At 48.1% G+C, this 15547-nt stretch overlaps 1 protein-coding gene across 1 annotated transcript in view; it reads left to right on the top strand.

Moving 5' to 3' along the window:
* Positions 1-241: 241 nt before the first annotated feature.
* Positions 242-15547, top strand: part of galns (galactosamine (N-acetyl)-6-sulfatase) — a gene marked incomplete at its 5' end in the record, with an annotated part of 22894 nt that continues 7588 nt past the window's right edge. Inside the window, 11 exons of the mRNA XM_084437116.1 lie at positions 242-355; positions 564-687; positions 2858-2932; positions 3357-3459; positions 4159-4302; positions 5165-5231; positions 5518-5645; positions 6524-6663; positions 7218-7321; positions 11769-11905; positions 12450-12552. Of these exons, the coding sequence (XP_084293242.1) occupies positions 242-355; positions 564-687; positions 2858-2932; positions 3357-3459; positions 4159-4302; positions 5165-5231; positions 5518-5645; positions 6524-6663; positions 7218-7321; positions 11769-11905; positions 12450-12552 (1239 nt within the window). The remainder of the gene's footprint in view (positions 356-563; positions 688-2857; positions 2933-3356; positions 3460-4158; positions 4303-5164; positions 5232-5517; positions 5646-6523; positions 6664-7217; positions 7322-11768; positions 11906-12449; positions 12553-15547) is intronic.

Genomic DNA, 15547 nt, shown 5'->3' with positions numbered 1-15547 from the left:
TAACTTTACTAACTTTACACTGTCAATTAATGATTGCAATTGCTTTATTTGTTGTCATTTCAAGCGCCCGTCCACATCTTAAAGAAAACTATTATTGTCTTGTCGATCTTGAATATGCGGAAGTTTTGCGCTCACGACACATTTGAAAGCAAGAACGACCTTTAATAGTCCTCCTCGTTTATGTCACATGACTCTCATTCGCTCTGTTGCTTCTGCTCTCATTCGCTCTGTTGCTTTTGCTATGGATGCTTTCCTTATTCAGACTTTGATTCCCTTCTGCTGTTTAATATGTGGCTGTCTAGCAGAGAATCCATTAAATGAGACTCCAAACATTATCATCATGCTCATGGATGACGTAAGTTAACTTTTGATTTGATTTAATTTTCTTTTGATTGGGTTATCTGATGTGAACAGGGTTGGAGGTCGTTGGATCAGAGATGTAGGCTATATTTTGAGGTGCTTTGGTTACAGAATCTAACCCATTCACCTGTGCATCCCATTCTTGGCTAGATATCATATCATAACTCATACACAATTGATAGATTGCTCATTGTTATCCTCAGATGGGATGGGGGGACCTGGGGGTGTTGGGCCATCCCTCCAAAGAGACCCCCAACCTGGACACCATGGCTACCCAGGGCATGCTGTTCCCTGACTTCTACACAGCCAACCCCCTCTGCTCACCCTGTGAGTGCAGCATACACAAACATTCAACAAAGAAGGGCTTTAGAACCTTAAACTGAAAAAACGGCTTGACCCAGCGTCCGTGTACACCCGACAGTTACAGAGGATAACTGGCTCCATTTTAAATGACAAGTCTGGTCCTCTGCACAACAAAGTCCAGCTTCCTTCTGCATGAAGGTTTATAGTCCCAAAGTGCAGAACAAAACATCATAAAATTAGCTTTGCCCCAGCAGCCATCACTAAATTGAACAAATCATAGCCACATTGCAGATGATGATTTCTTTCTTTTGTATTATCTTTTGGTTTTAGGGGTTTTAGTTATGATTTTACTTCAACTTTTACTACTTTTATTACCTCTGCCCCAGCGACAGTGTCCGTCTGTCAGCAGGATTGTGCTGCTCTTTTAATTTTTAGTGCTTTTCCTTTTATTGTTTCTTTTCAATTTGTTCTCACTGTGTTTATATGATTTCTGTTTTTATCCTTCCTTTATGTAAAGTACTATATGCTACATCGATTTGTATGAATGGTGCTATATAAATAAAATTACATTGACATTACGCAAAAACGACTGCACAGATTTTCACGAAACTCGTGGCAGGGTGTAGCATGGGCCACCTCAGAATCCATTAAATTCTGGAGTGATCCAAATCATGGTCCAGGGTCCATGAGCCGCCCAAACATGGCCAGCCATTCATCGCCATTCATTTTTTTGGAGGATTAGGCAAAAACTACCAGACCAGAGTTTTAATGAAACTCTATCTAGGGATGTAGCATGGGCCAATTTTGGAGAAGATCCGAATCATGGGCGGGTTCATGACCTGTTTCTTGCTTTGTTTGTTTGTTAGCATGATTACGCAAAAACTACCTAACTGATTTTCATGACACTCGGTGGAGGGGTGTAGCATGGGCCAACTTAGAGCTCATAAAATTTTGGAGCAGATCCAAATCACGGGACGGGGCCCTGAGCTGCCCAAGCATTGCTTGCCATTCACCTCCATTCATTATTGACACCAGGTTTACGCAAAACTACGAGACTGATTTTCATGAAACTCAGTGTAGGGGTGTAGCATGGGTCAACTAACAACCCATTACATTTTGGAATGGATACAAATCATGGCGCAGATCCACGAGCCGCCCAAACATGGCTGGGTCGGCCATTCACCGCCATTCATTTTTTTGGACTAGGATTACGCAAAAACTACCGCTTTTCATGAAAGTCGTTGGAGGGGTGGAACATGGGCCAATTTAGAACCCATTCAATTTTGGCATGCACAGAGCCACAAAATGCATTCAGGGCGGAGGTCTGTGCTCTCTGAGCAACATTTCTAGTTTCTATTATGTTTCTATTATGTTGGTCTACTGTCTGTGTTGTTGTATGGATGACTCTACTGCAAACCAAATCTACCTACGGGTACTAATAAAGTAAACTGAACTGAACTAGGCTACTGTACACTGACAGAACTTGGATGGAGGCGGGGATTTGGGTGTGAGACTGCTTGAGGTGTAGGGATCCCTTAGCCTTCTGAAACAATGTGATGAATGAATCAAAACCCTAGCTGAGTGTGCCAGCGCGATAGAGGAAGACCACTCATTATGCTAATAGCGATAATACACTATTGAAATATGCTAATTATACCTACTATAGGAATTTGAATAAATGTGTTATGCGAAAGAGATCTACCCTAATTAATATTTAAGCAAATAAGACTTACTTATCTTCAGAGTATGTGATGTGGGGGCCTGGAGGAAGCTTAGTGCATGAAACCTGTCTCTTTGGCCATTTCTATTTAAAACACAGAGAAGGTGTTACCAAATCCAGCCACTGCGCGTTAATTAGAAATACAATCAAACACTGAGGTGGTACAGCTTAATAATCAGCCGGTCTCAGGATAAGATTCTCATTTCCTTAATCCCCGTTTTAGTTGTCTACATCATATTTGGTTCCGGGTTGCATTTAGGACAGGACACAAAATGCACCCACATCCAAAATCTGGTAAATATGCCAGTATCCTGTCAACGCTTTGCATGTTCTTTGTGGAAGATCTTATATAAATATAGACGTACATGCAGTACATCAAGCCTGTCTTAATGTGAGTGGGAATAACCTGGTAAAATAAAGGTAATTTTTGGGGGGCAGTGGCGTTGTTCTATAAGCATGCTTTTGTTCCTTCAGCCAGAGCTGCACTTCTGACCGGGAGACTGCCAGTCCGTAACGGATTCTATACTACCAACGCCCATGCCAGAGACGGTACACACACACACACACACACACACACACACACACACACACACACACACACACACACACACACACACACACAGACACACATTTTCCTTCATTCTCTCTCTTTCTTGCCCTCTCTCTCTTTTTATCTATCTATCTATCTATCTATCTATCTATCTATCTATCTAGCTATCTATCTATCTGTCTGTCTGTCTGTCTGTCTGTCTGTCTGTCTGTCTGTCTGTCTGTCTGTCTGTCTGTCTGTCTGTCTGTCTGTCTGTCTGTCTGTCTGTATACCTGTCTTTCTGCCTTCATCTCTCACTCCATCTTTGTCTCCATCTCTCTGTCTCAGTCTTGGTCTCTGTCCTTATGATTGAAGGAATCATTTTCATTGGTTTATATAGGTTTCTCTCACAAGTTGCTGTCATATTTTGTGTCAACGTTTCAGCCTACACACCCCAGGAAATCGTGGGAGGGATCACCAATGAAGAGATTCTGTTACCACAGATCCTAAAGAAGAAGGGTTACATCAGCAAGATAGTTGGCAAGTGGTAAGTAGCAGCATTCATCTCTTCCTCACAGCGATCCAGAGTGAAGGGTTTCTATGGCGATATCAGTGTATTAAACTCTGGATGAGGCATTCAAAGATGCCCGCCCGTTCATTCCAATGAAAGTTGCTCACCCAGCACATACGCTGCAAAAGTTTCTATGACTCCTACTTCCATAGCCCAGTGCAGTAGTATGGTTCTTGGCCCTGCCTATCCCTTTGTCCCTTAGACATAGGGGACAAACAGCTGTAAAACTCAGGCTCTTGGTTGAAAATGAATCCAAAGATGTAAAACCACACAATTCAAAATCGTGTCTGACTTGAATGCTACCCAGATTGTTTTTTAAATTGTATTTCCCCAGCTGTTTCTTTCCCCATGTATATCTATGGGGGAAAGTATTTTTGGGCCCCTGACTTGCAGTACTGAGCTTGGCCACTACACAAAAATCGCCTCAGCCTAGAGTTGGTCCTGGGGGCTTGGGTGATACTCGCGCATATCTGTCCTAAATCAAACCCTCGGCCTTATGCACATCTCAGTGGATTGGACAGTGTACAGCAATTCCAACCACCCAATCAGGTGTTAACACATTTCTTAGACCCGTCAAGTCCTGCTGGATTTCCACAAATCTGGTAATGGATGTGGGACGAGGCCTTACTCTGTGTGTCCAATGTCCACCCTCTCCTATCCTCTCTCTCCCTGAAGGCATCTCGGGCACCGCCCTCACCACCTTCCTCTCCAGCACGGTTTTGATGAATGGTTCGGAGCCCCAAACTGCCACTTTGGTCCCTACAACAGCACCGACAGGCCCAATATACCAGTCTACAACAACTCTGAAATGGTGGGGAGGTAAGTTTGCATGCAAACACAATCACACACACACACACACACACACACACACACACACACACACACACACACACACACACACACACATACAGCAAGACATGACTCAGTGTGCTACTCAGCTGGCTGCTACTCTGGATGGAGAGAGAGAGAGAGAGAGAGAGAGATACCTCTCTGCAGCTGCACTTGTGCATTCCATTTTCTGATCATTTATTTTCCCCAGAACAGCCGTGTGTATATAGATAGATAGATAGATAGATAGATAGATCTAGAAAGAAAGAAAGAAAGAAAGAAAGAAAGAAAGAAAGAAAGAAAGAAAGAAAGAAAGAAAGAAAGAAAGAAAGAAACAGAACAGCCATATGTGTATTCAGGGTCGTTGGCGCTAGCAGGCGGGCGCTTTTTGTGCTCAGCGGTGGGTTAAATCAGCGCAGCATACCTGAGCCTTGACACACACACACACACACACACACACACACCCAGGAGACAGCAGGTTGCATCGACGGCGTGCGTGGACACCTGGAACAGGTGGAGCGAGAGAGGGAGAGACGCCCGACACGGCTTCCTCACAGCGCCACGCTTCAGCACCACCTCATAACACCCCCCCCCCCCCCCCGCCCCCTCACACACACACATACACACACACACACATATACACACACAGACACGCACACATTCTGACTTTATACCTGCTTCTCTAAACTCCATCCTTAAATCCCAATCTGGGAGGCAGGCTGTGTTGTTTGGGCCTGATTGGTCACTGGTTCTGTGGCTCCATTGAGGGATGAGGAAACTAGGTCACAGCCTCACGATTGGTCGATTGTTTTATTTATCAATGATTGATTGATTAATTGTTTGCATTTTCCAGGTACTATGAGGAGTTTCAGATTAATAAGAAGACTGGGGAATCAAACCTCACTCAGATCTACCTGGAGGTGAGTGGGAGATGGACATTATGTCCCCATCTTTACAAGTGGGAGATGGACATTAGGTACCCACTCTGTCTTTAATAGTGGGAGATGGGCATTAGGTCCAGACCCCGTCTTTACTAGTGGGAGATGGGCATTAGGACCAGACCCCGTCTTTACTAGTGGGAGATGGGCATTAGGTTCAGACCCCGTCTTTACTAGCCACTGTTCTATAGGGGCGCTGGAGTTGCCTAGACTAATTTCAGCTGTAATTTGGGGATGCAGATGTGCTAATAAAGTTATCCGAATCTAGGAGGGTCTGGACTTCATCTTCCGCGAGAGCATGGCCCGCCGACCCTTCCTCCTCTACTGGGCACCAGACGCCACGCACAGCCCCGTCTACGCCTCCAAACGCTTCCTGGGGAAGAGCCAGAGAGGACGGTAGGAGGGAGGGAGGGAGGGGGAGAGGGAGAGAGGGGGGGATGGATAGATAGACTACACACACACACACACACACACACACACACACACACACACACACACACTTAGGTTAAAATGAGGGAGTGGGGCGTCAGGAGATGCGTAGCGTATTTGAGACGGAGTCACTTAGTATTCTCCTCAGCCGGGTGAATAACCAGGCCTCAGTGAGCACCCTGCTCCTTCTGAATGCCAAATGAGCTGTTTGTTGACAGAGACGTGGTGGGAACCTGAACAGTACAGGCCAGGTGCTGCTGGGGAGAGGAGCCACACACACATACACACACACGCACAAACACACACACACAAACGCACACACACATACACACGCGCACACACACACACACACACACACGCACACACACACGCTCACACACACACATGCACACACACACTCATGCACACACACACACACATGCACACACACACGCGCACATACACACATGCACACACAAACTATTCACCTCTAATGAACAGGAGAGTGTCTGACCCATGTAGCGAAATACCAAATGTTTCTGAGTTAATAGCTCATTTATTCCAGTTTTATCCACCTCCTTCTGTGAGGCATCATGGTAATGTTGTGTGTGGGAAATCATGATAAATGTGTGTGTGTGTGCATGTGCGTATGCATGTGCGTGTGTGCGTGTGTGTGAGTGTGTGTCTGGAGTGGGTAATGGGGCAGCACAGGGAGCTTGAGCCCCGGTTTGGTTTTTGTGTGTGTCTGAGTGTGTGTGTGTGTTTGTTTGTATGTGTGTGTGTGTGTGTGTGTGTGTTTGTGTGTGTGTCAACCTCCATCAGCACTCAGTAAAGTAGAGTGTACTTTGAATGGTTGCGTGGTGCAGGTATGGTGACGCTGTAATGGAACTGGACGATGCTATTGGTCAGATCCTGGCCTGGCTCCGCACACTGGGCGTTGACAAGAACACTTTCGTCTTCTTCACCTCTGACAATGGAGCTGCTGTGATGTCAGGCCCAAACGAGAGTAAGTCTACACACACACACACACACACACACACCTCACTCCAAACTCCCTAGCTCTCAAAGAAACCAGGAAGGGAGGCTGTGATGGTTTGACACTCACTCCACTCGTCACCTAAAATTGAAAATGGTCACTAGAACAGCGCCGAAAACCGACGCTACCAATCAGAGCCACTGCCTACATCTCCAATAGGGTGAAGGACCCGCCTCATGGGAAGTGACATCCTCCAAACAAACTGGTTCAGAGGCTGACTCGGGAGTCTGAACACTGAGGCACTAATACCATTCCATGCTGCTGTCACACATGTCCTGCCGACATGCGAGTGTGGATGGATGTGAATGTGTGCTGCGTGTTCACGAGCCCACTGCTTTGTTTGCTGCACTTAAATGCCTCGCCAGTCTTTCATACAGCATAACAGTAGAGGAAAGTTAGTAGTAATCTGTTTATCATGGTGCTTAGTGTGTGCTCTGTTTGTTTCTGTGTGCATGAATGTGTGTGTGTGTGTGTGTGTGTGCATGTGGGCGTGTTTGTGTGTGTGCGTGCGTGTGTGTCCTGAGGTGGCAGCAACGGGCCCTTCCTCTGTGGGAAGGAGACTACGTTCGAGGGGGGCATGAGGGAGCCTGCCATCGCCTGGTGGCCCGGACACATCCCAGCTGGCACGGTGGGTAATAGAGCTTTAGAATAACTACTTCCTTCTCCTCTCTCTCTCTCTCTCTCTCTCTCTCTCATACACACTCTATCTCTCTCTGTCTCTCTCTCTCTCTCTCTCTCTCTCTGCTGTCCAGTGTTTTAATCACAGCAGTGCAGCCTGAAGTGATACATCTATCACAGGAAGTGCAGGAGGAGCTGTACTCTTTCATGTAGCCAGCCAGGCGGAGATTCAGAGAGCGGGTTGTTTCTGTTAATCCATCCTCCCTCTCTACCGTACTTTCCGTCGTCGTCGTTTCTGTCCTTGTTTCCCCGCGGGCGTTCTCAGGTGTTCGTCCGCCCCGCTCTCCTCAAGTGATGCAGCTGCAAAAGCCACCAAAAAAAGGCTCTAAACTCCAAAGCCAAAAGCATCCGAAAGCAAAGACAGCGTTTTGTGTGGATGTAATCTGTGTGTGTGCTGTGTGTGCGTGCGTGTGTGGTGTGTGCATCTCTCCAAATACTTTTGAGGTGGCAAGGTCCCAACCCCCCCCCCCCCACCCCGCCACATGCACACACTGTAATCGTGTGTGGACGGACCCCCCCCACACACACACACACACACCTCTGATCCTATAAGCCGGTACGTTCTGCAAATGACTTTTAATTGTATTAGGGGCAGCTGTGACACGGGGCCCGTGACGGCGGGGGGGATTTGCGGAGTAGCCGAGCGGAGGCGTCGGGCCCCAGAGTCAAAGCCCCGCCCCCGGCCCCGTCCGGCCGGGGTGTGCTGGGCCCTGATAGCGCTGCAGAGTGGCGAGGGAGAGGAGGATTGGGAGCGTCTCGGGAAGGCTAATCTGTTTGTGTGTTTGCCGAGGTCGGATTGAGCCGTAATGAGGACTTCTGTATCTGAATATGCCAGGCGCACAGGATAAAGGATGGGGTCTGGGGGGGAGGAGAGGAGGGGAGAGGAGAGGAGAGGAGGAGAGAGGAGAGGATCGGAGAGGATAGGTGCTAGGAAAGCTGGGTTTGGAAGACTGATTTTGTGTGCAGGTCTTTGGTGTGCTGGTATGATGCTATGGCAGACAGTGTGCGTGTGCCTTTGTGTGTGTGTGTGTGTGTGTGTTTGTGTGTGTGTGTCTCTGTGAGAGAGAGAGAAAGAGAGAGAGAGAGAGAGAGAACTAACTACTGTTGGGCGAGCCAGCATGATGGCTGAGACGCCTCTGCTGTCTGGGACTGGGCATACACACATACACACACACACACACACACACACCTCTGCTGTCTGTGTGGTGCTTTAGTCTGGGATTGGGCAGGAGAACATGGGAGAAACTCCTAAGTGAGCATATGATAAAGCTGCTTTGTTGTGTGTGTGTGTGTGTGTGTGTGTGTGTGTGTGTGTGTGTGTGTGTGTGCGCGCGTGTGTGTGCGTGCGTGCGTGTGTGTGTGTATACAGTATGTCTGTGTGCATATATGTGTGTGTTTATCTCTAGACATACAGGGAGGAAGGATGGGGCCCTGAATCCCGTCTTTGTTGGACAGAGTTTCATCTCTTTCTGCCGTGTTAGTCTGGATCTGTCCAGGATGCCTCCACAGACCCGGGGATGGAACAGTCGCAGTCTCTGTGTTGCACCGAGCATGGTGCTGATGAGAGTTAATATTCAGGGTGTCAGAGAGAGTGAGAGAGACAGAGAGGGAGAGAAAGAGAGAGGGGGAGAGAGAGAGGGGGAGAGAGAGAGAAAGAGGAGGAGAGAGGGAGGGAGAGAGAGAGAGGAGGAGAGAGGGAGAGGTAGAGAGAGGGAGACCGGCGTGGCTCCAGCATTCCCCTGGTGACTGGCTGGGGGGAGGAGTTGTGAGGGGGATGGTGGCGGGGGGGGGAGGGGGAAGGGGGGGGTGCTCTGTCCCCCCCAATGCTGCCGTCACAATCCCTCTTGTGGTGTTTATCAGTGGGAAGACGGAGCAGCTGAGAGCTAGGACAGGGATAGCAGGTCTGCCAGGCCTGATAACCGTCTCCACGACACACACAGACACACACACAAAAGCAGACGGAGAGAAAGAAATGAAGAAAAAGAGAGAGAGAGAATAAAAGTGGAAATGGGAGTAAATGGGAGATAAAGGAATGGTCTCTTCTTCTCGCGGGCACTTTAAATGGTGTGTGTCTGGACGTGTACGTTGTGTGCTGGTGTGTGTGTGTGTGTTGGTGTGTTGACTAGCTGGTAGTCAGTTTTATTAATTATGTGCTTTGATTTGTCCTTTATCCTCTATTTTCCATGTGTGTGTGTGTGTTTGTGTACATTAGTGCCTCAATGTGTACATGTGCGTTTTCCCATCTTGGCATCTATGTGTGCATCCTTGTGTGTTTGTGTGTGTGTTTTTGTGTGTGTGTTTTTGTGTCTGTGTGTGTGTGTGTGTGTGTGTGTGTGTGTGTGTGCGTGTGTGCATGTGTGCATCTCTCTCTCTCTCTCTGTCCCTCTGCTGTGTGTGTGCATCTATCTCTTTCTCTCTACTGTGTGTGTGTGTGTGTGTGTGTGTGTGTGTGTGTGTGTATGTGTGTGTGTGTGTGTGTGTGTGTGTGTGTGTGTGTGTGTGTGTGTGTGTGTGTGTGCGTGCGTGAGTGTGTGTATCAGCCTGGCCGTGTAGATAATGGAATGTGTTGCGGGCCTTTCCGGCTGCTGCTGTGGCCGCGGGAGAAAAAGGAATTCATTTGTGCGGCGTGGAGCTGGTGTCTGTCTGTGTGTGTGTGTGTGTGTGTGTGTGTGTGTGCGCGCGTGGTGACTGGCGATAGCGCCGCGTCGGCACATGGCGTCCCAGCTGCTAGGGGCTGATAGCGCTATCTGATGGGGAGCGTGGCTCGGCGCTCAAACACCCCGCTCAGGAGAGAAAGGAACGGAAGATCAAGGATGACAGCGAAAAAATGGCATTTTATCTGAAAATAGTTCAAAGTTTATAAATAAAATAAAGCTTTTCACGGGGACTCTGGGTAAAGACGATAACACCGCGAGGCCTCATCCTCCCTCCCTCTCTCTCTCTCTCTCTCTTCTCTTTTTTCTCACTCGTTCTTTTTCGCTCACTAATTTACAGAGCGTTTTAGAATAAACCTGCGAGCGCAGATTAGAGAGGAGACTGAAGAAATGCATCATCAGGACTCCAATATACGCGCACACATGCACACGCACACACACACACACACACACACACACACACACACTCACACACACGCACACACAAACACGCACACACACACACACACGCACACACACACACACACACACGCACACTCACACAGACTCACACAAACACACACACACACTCAATGCAGTTTTTTCTTAGGGGTGTGCGTGCTCTGGGCCATTGTGCTGTCTTGTTGGGTTTCATGCATGGAGAGGGATGCCTTGGTGTGTGTGTGTGTGTGTGTGTGTGTGTGTGTGTGTGTGTGTGTGTGTGTGTGTGTGTGTGTGTGTATGCGTGCGTGCGTGCGTGCGTGCATGCGTGAGAGAGAGTGAGTCACCAGGCTGTATAGTGCTTTCTCTCTACTCTAGTCTCAGATCACTTCACTTTCCAAAGCTTTAATACTGCAATTAGAGATTATAAACGACCTCTCTAATTTAGTCATTCATCAAGGCAAAGTTCAACTCTACAGTACCTTCAGGACTCGGGCAGAAACAGTCATCGAACCACCTCTGTTATCAGGATCAGTCTGTTTTATAGCCAAGTAGGTTTTTACACATACTAGGAGTTTGTTCTGGTCAGTCGGTCATAACACTGATGGAGACAACATTAGACAAGGTGCAAGGACTAGACGGGACAGTGCACAGACAGGACAGTGCAAAATACAAAATGGTGTGCAGTGTGTGTATATACAGTGTGTGTATATACAGTGTGTGTACAATATGCTAATGTGTGTGCAATGTGTTTATATGTACACCAAACACAGCTACAGTAAAGCTATAGTATATCAGGCACAGGGTCAGTTCCCTTTCCACTTCATGGATTCAGGATGGAATGAGATCCATCTATCTATTGATAAAAGGTTTTTTTCTGTCACGACTGCCCCGAATATTCTGAGCACAAGGCCATAGACATGCCTCAGTTGGTCATGTGACCGGTCAGTATCTGGTGAAGATCAAGTGTACAGCTATATAATATAAGTATATATTATTTATATATAATAATAAGGAGCCCACTGATGTGGGCACTGATGACAGCTGATGTATAAGGTCATAGTTGGAGGACTCTAGCCATTGGACTGAAACTATGTATAGATACCGACTATAAAGAGATGCCACGCTGGAGGCTGAGTCGTCTGTCGTCGCTAGATCTGTATGCTGTTGAATAATAAATAATAAATGTTGAATCTGATCTATAATTCAGCCTCGGGTAAACTGCTTTCCTCTCCGGCTATTGATTCTTCAGTACCAGACAAACCAATAAAGCATCATATCATCTATGAACATGGTGCAAATCTCCTGTGTCCGTCTGTCTAGGTGAGCCACCAGCTGGCCAGCGTGATGGACCTGTTCACCACCAGCCTGGCGCTGGCTGGCCTCAGCCCCCCCGACGACAGGGGCCTGGACGGGCTGGACCTCACCCCCGTCCTGCTCAACAACACACTCATCAACAGGTACGACCACACACGCGCACACACACATACACACACACACACACACACACACACAAATACACACACACATACCCCAACAGCACACTCAACAGGTACGACCACACCCACGCACACACACACACGCACCCACACACTCCCCAACAACACACTCATCAACAGGTATGACCACACCCACGCACACACACACACACACGCACCCACACACTCCCCAACAACACACTCATCAACAGGTATGACCGCACACACACACACACACACACTCATGCGCGCGCACACACACACACACACACTTCCTACACACACATAACAACAGGTTACACAGCTCTGCATATTGCATGTATGGATGGGGTTTGAGGAGGAAATCTCTGCTTTGAGGGGTTAAAGAGGGGTGTGTGTGTGTGTGTGTGGGGGGGGAGATTGCATGGAGGGGGCTGCCAAGTGCCAAGTGGTGTCCCTAGTCGTGCCAGTGGGGGGTCTGGATTAAGGCGCTGGTTATCACAGGCATCCAGCTTTCGCTCACCAATCCCATTTCACACCCCTACAGGCCCATCTTCTATTACCGCGGCAACGAGATGATGGCGGTGCGGCTGGGGCCATACAAGGCACACTATTGGACGTGGAGCAACTCGTGGGAGGAGTTTAACAAGGTGAGGTGCAGACGCAGTAGAGAATATTGTGCTCCCATGCAGTCTGTGTTTCATTCTCTTTATTTCTCTCTCTCACTCATTCAGTCTCTCTCTCTCTGTCATCCTTTTACTTTTTCTCATTCCCTCTGTCTTTCAGTGTGCTGCCGTCTCTCTCTCTCTCCCCTCTCTCTCTCCTCTTTCTCTCCCACAGATACACACACACACACAAACACACATCACACAAACACATTTGACCCAAATATAATTAAATTGCTGTCATGTGATTGGCTGTTTGTGTCACATTTCATAGACATGAGCAACCTTCTAAGATCTATACAGTATGCTTAGATGCACATACATACACACATACATATATCTTGATGGTATAATATGATGTACAGTTAAGCATACAGAAAATTTCACTCACACCAGGGGAGCTACAGGTACTGAAAACATCTCCAAATGCGGCTGCCAGTAATGGAGGAAATTGAGCAATATTTAGCAAATCAAATCAAACTTTATTTGTATAGCGCATTTCATACACAGAGTCAACACAATGCGCTTTACAGAGAGCAATGGTGGGGGGGGGGGGTGGACAGAGGTCCCACCCCTATATATTCCAGAGGGAAGCAAAAAAAAAAAGTTTTCCCGGGGGGCCAGAAAAATGAGCTGTAAAAATTCTTCCCTGACCTCTCTCAACAAGACAATCGAGCAAGCTCCTGGAAAATGTTTGTCTATTGGCTAAGAACATATACAGAGAAATAAACATGAACTAAATACTTCATAGGAGAGACATAACTATCAGTAGAGTATACAAATAGTTACAGAGATGTTGCCTACCCTGTAGTCTATAATATGATGTTTAAGGTAATCATATAACTAAGCACAACAAGCAATTAGCAGAACAGGCTGATAGAGAATGTAGAGTAAACTAGCAGTCTGCTTTGCTTCACACATGATCAACCCCATAATTCCCAGGCCTCTGACTACTAACCTATGGGCATGGCCCAGGCTGCCAAATATAAACACAATTACTTCACAGTCCAAACACCCATTTCATCATCAGTCTTATCTTGAACACATCTCATCGAGTGGCCATAGTGAGCATGAGAAGGTGATGTGTATTAAAGACGCCTCTTCGCCAAACTAGTTCCATTCATCAGAGCGGGCTGTGGGCTTCCTCCTTCCCCGGTTCCATCCCAGCTCCCGGCGTTGTGCCGAAGTGTCCTTAAACAAGAGACTGAACCCCAAAAATCGCTCACAAGCAACATGGTGGCTTGTCGCTGGGCCTTTCTGTGCGGAGTTAGCATGTACTCCCCGTGTTTGCAAGGGTTTCCTCCCAAAGAACCCAAAAGGAAAAACATGCGGAAGAACAGATGCTCTTCAGTCCGGTCCCTGACCAAGACCTGGACTGAGCACTTGAACTTGGTCCCCGGGCACCATGAACGATGGATGCCCACTGCTCCTGGCTGCCCCTGGAGGAGGACAGCTTGGATGGGTGAAATGCAGAAAACAATTTGCCCCCGGAAGTTGCATGCGTGTGCCGTGCCGCCGTCACTGTGTAATGTGTGTGTCACTGTGTGGCAGAATAAAGAACCCCCCCCCCCCCGCCCCTGGATCCTATTTTTTTTTTATACACCTCTGGACCTCAGAGACAGGGAGAGAGCATTCTTCCCTCTCCTCTGTGCCTTTGCAAACATATCGTCCTCCTCCTCTCCCTCCACCCCCTGTCATCCTGGTGCTCTGGTCCCAACATGGCGGTTTGTTTTATGCCCCATCGGTCGCTTAAATTGCTCTCTCCTAGAGGGCTGCTGAATCAATAGCCGCCTCCTTTATCAGCCCATGTGAACTGGACTGGAACTTCACAAATAATGGCATCTGATTGCCTGTGAGTTGCCTATCGATTGGTGTGTGTGTGATTTTGTGTGTGCGTGCGTGTGTGTGTGTATGTGTGTGTGTGTGTGTGTGTGTGTGTGTGTGTGTGTGTGTGTGTATGCATGTAAAGGACAGTATGAAGAAGAGGCCCGGCGACTCCTGAGAGTTAAAATATCGGGACTTCGCGGCCTCACCGCGACCCCTGACCCTGGCCATCTGACCGCAGAGCCAATCGCCCGAGGCGACGCTCTCTAGTGTTTATGTCGGCTCCAAACGAATACGAAACATCACCCAAGCATCGCCCCGGTTACCGGCTTAGCGGAGCGGAACATTTGCGCGCGGTAAAAGAACACAGGTGACCGACGGATGGCGTGTCTTCCCGGAGATGGAGCATAATGACCGGTCAGTAGCTGCAGAGCCCGCTGCGTTTCCCCCTGTGGTCTCCAGACGACCAGCCGTGGGTGAAATGGGACATTTCACAGCCATGAAGCGCTTTTCATAAATCGCTCTCTTCAGCCAGGTGGTTTTCAGTGTGAAATGAGATGCTATTGGTGATTATTACCTCAACTAGGTGAGGTAACGGTCTGTCATTTGAAGCTCCCTGGTTGATTATTTCATTCTTATCTTGTTGTGTTAACTTGTGCACCCCGCCCGCGTCACGCAGGGCTGCTGTAGCTATCTGTGCTCCATTATTAATGCGCAGGGAGATCTGTTGTTATCAGGGCTGCCTGCGTCTCCTCAGATCCAGATACCAGGCCTCTCCAGCGGCCCTCTAGGAGTTAGAGTCTCTTACAAGTCCAGGGCACAGAGAAGACTGCTTCAAAGGACAGCGGGCAAGTCTGGATATAGGGGACTTGCAAAGCTCTGAAGAGCGTGTGTGTGTGTGTGTGTGTGTGTGTGTGTGTGTGTGTGGTGTGTGTGTGTGTGCACGTGTGTGTGTACAGTACGTTTGCATTTGTGTGTGTGCATGTGTCTGTGTGTGTGTGGTGTGTGTGTGTGTGTGTGTGTGTGCGTGTGTGTGTGTGTACAGTACGTGTGCATTTGTGTGTGTCTGTGTGTGTGTGTGTGTGTGTGTGTGTGCCTATATGTGCTTGTGCTCCTTTGAGCGTGAGCAGTTTGTGGTCCCAGTGGGGGGTAGGCA

Source organism: Borostomias antarcticus (assembly GCF_949987555.1).
Source record: "Borostomias antarcticus genome assembly, chromosome: 4".
In the NCBI taxonomy this organism is placed as follows: Eukaryota; Metazoa; Chordata; class Actinopteri; order Stomiiformes; family Stomiidae; genus Borostomias; species Borostomias antarcticus.
The sequence above is the reverse complement of the archived record's forward strand: the minus strand, read 5'-3'. Positions and strand labels throughout refer to the sequence as shown.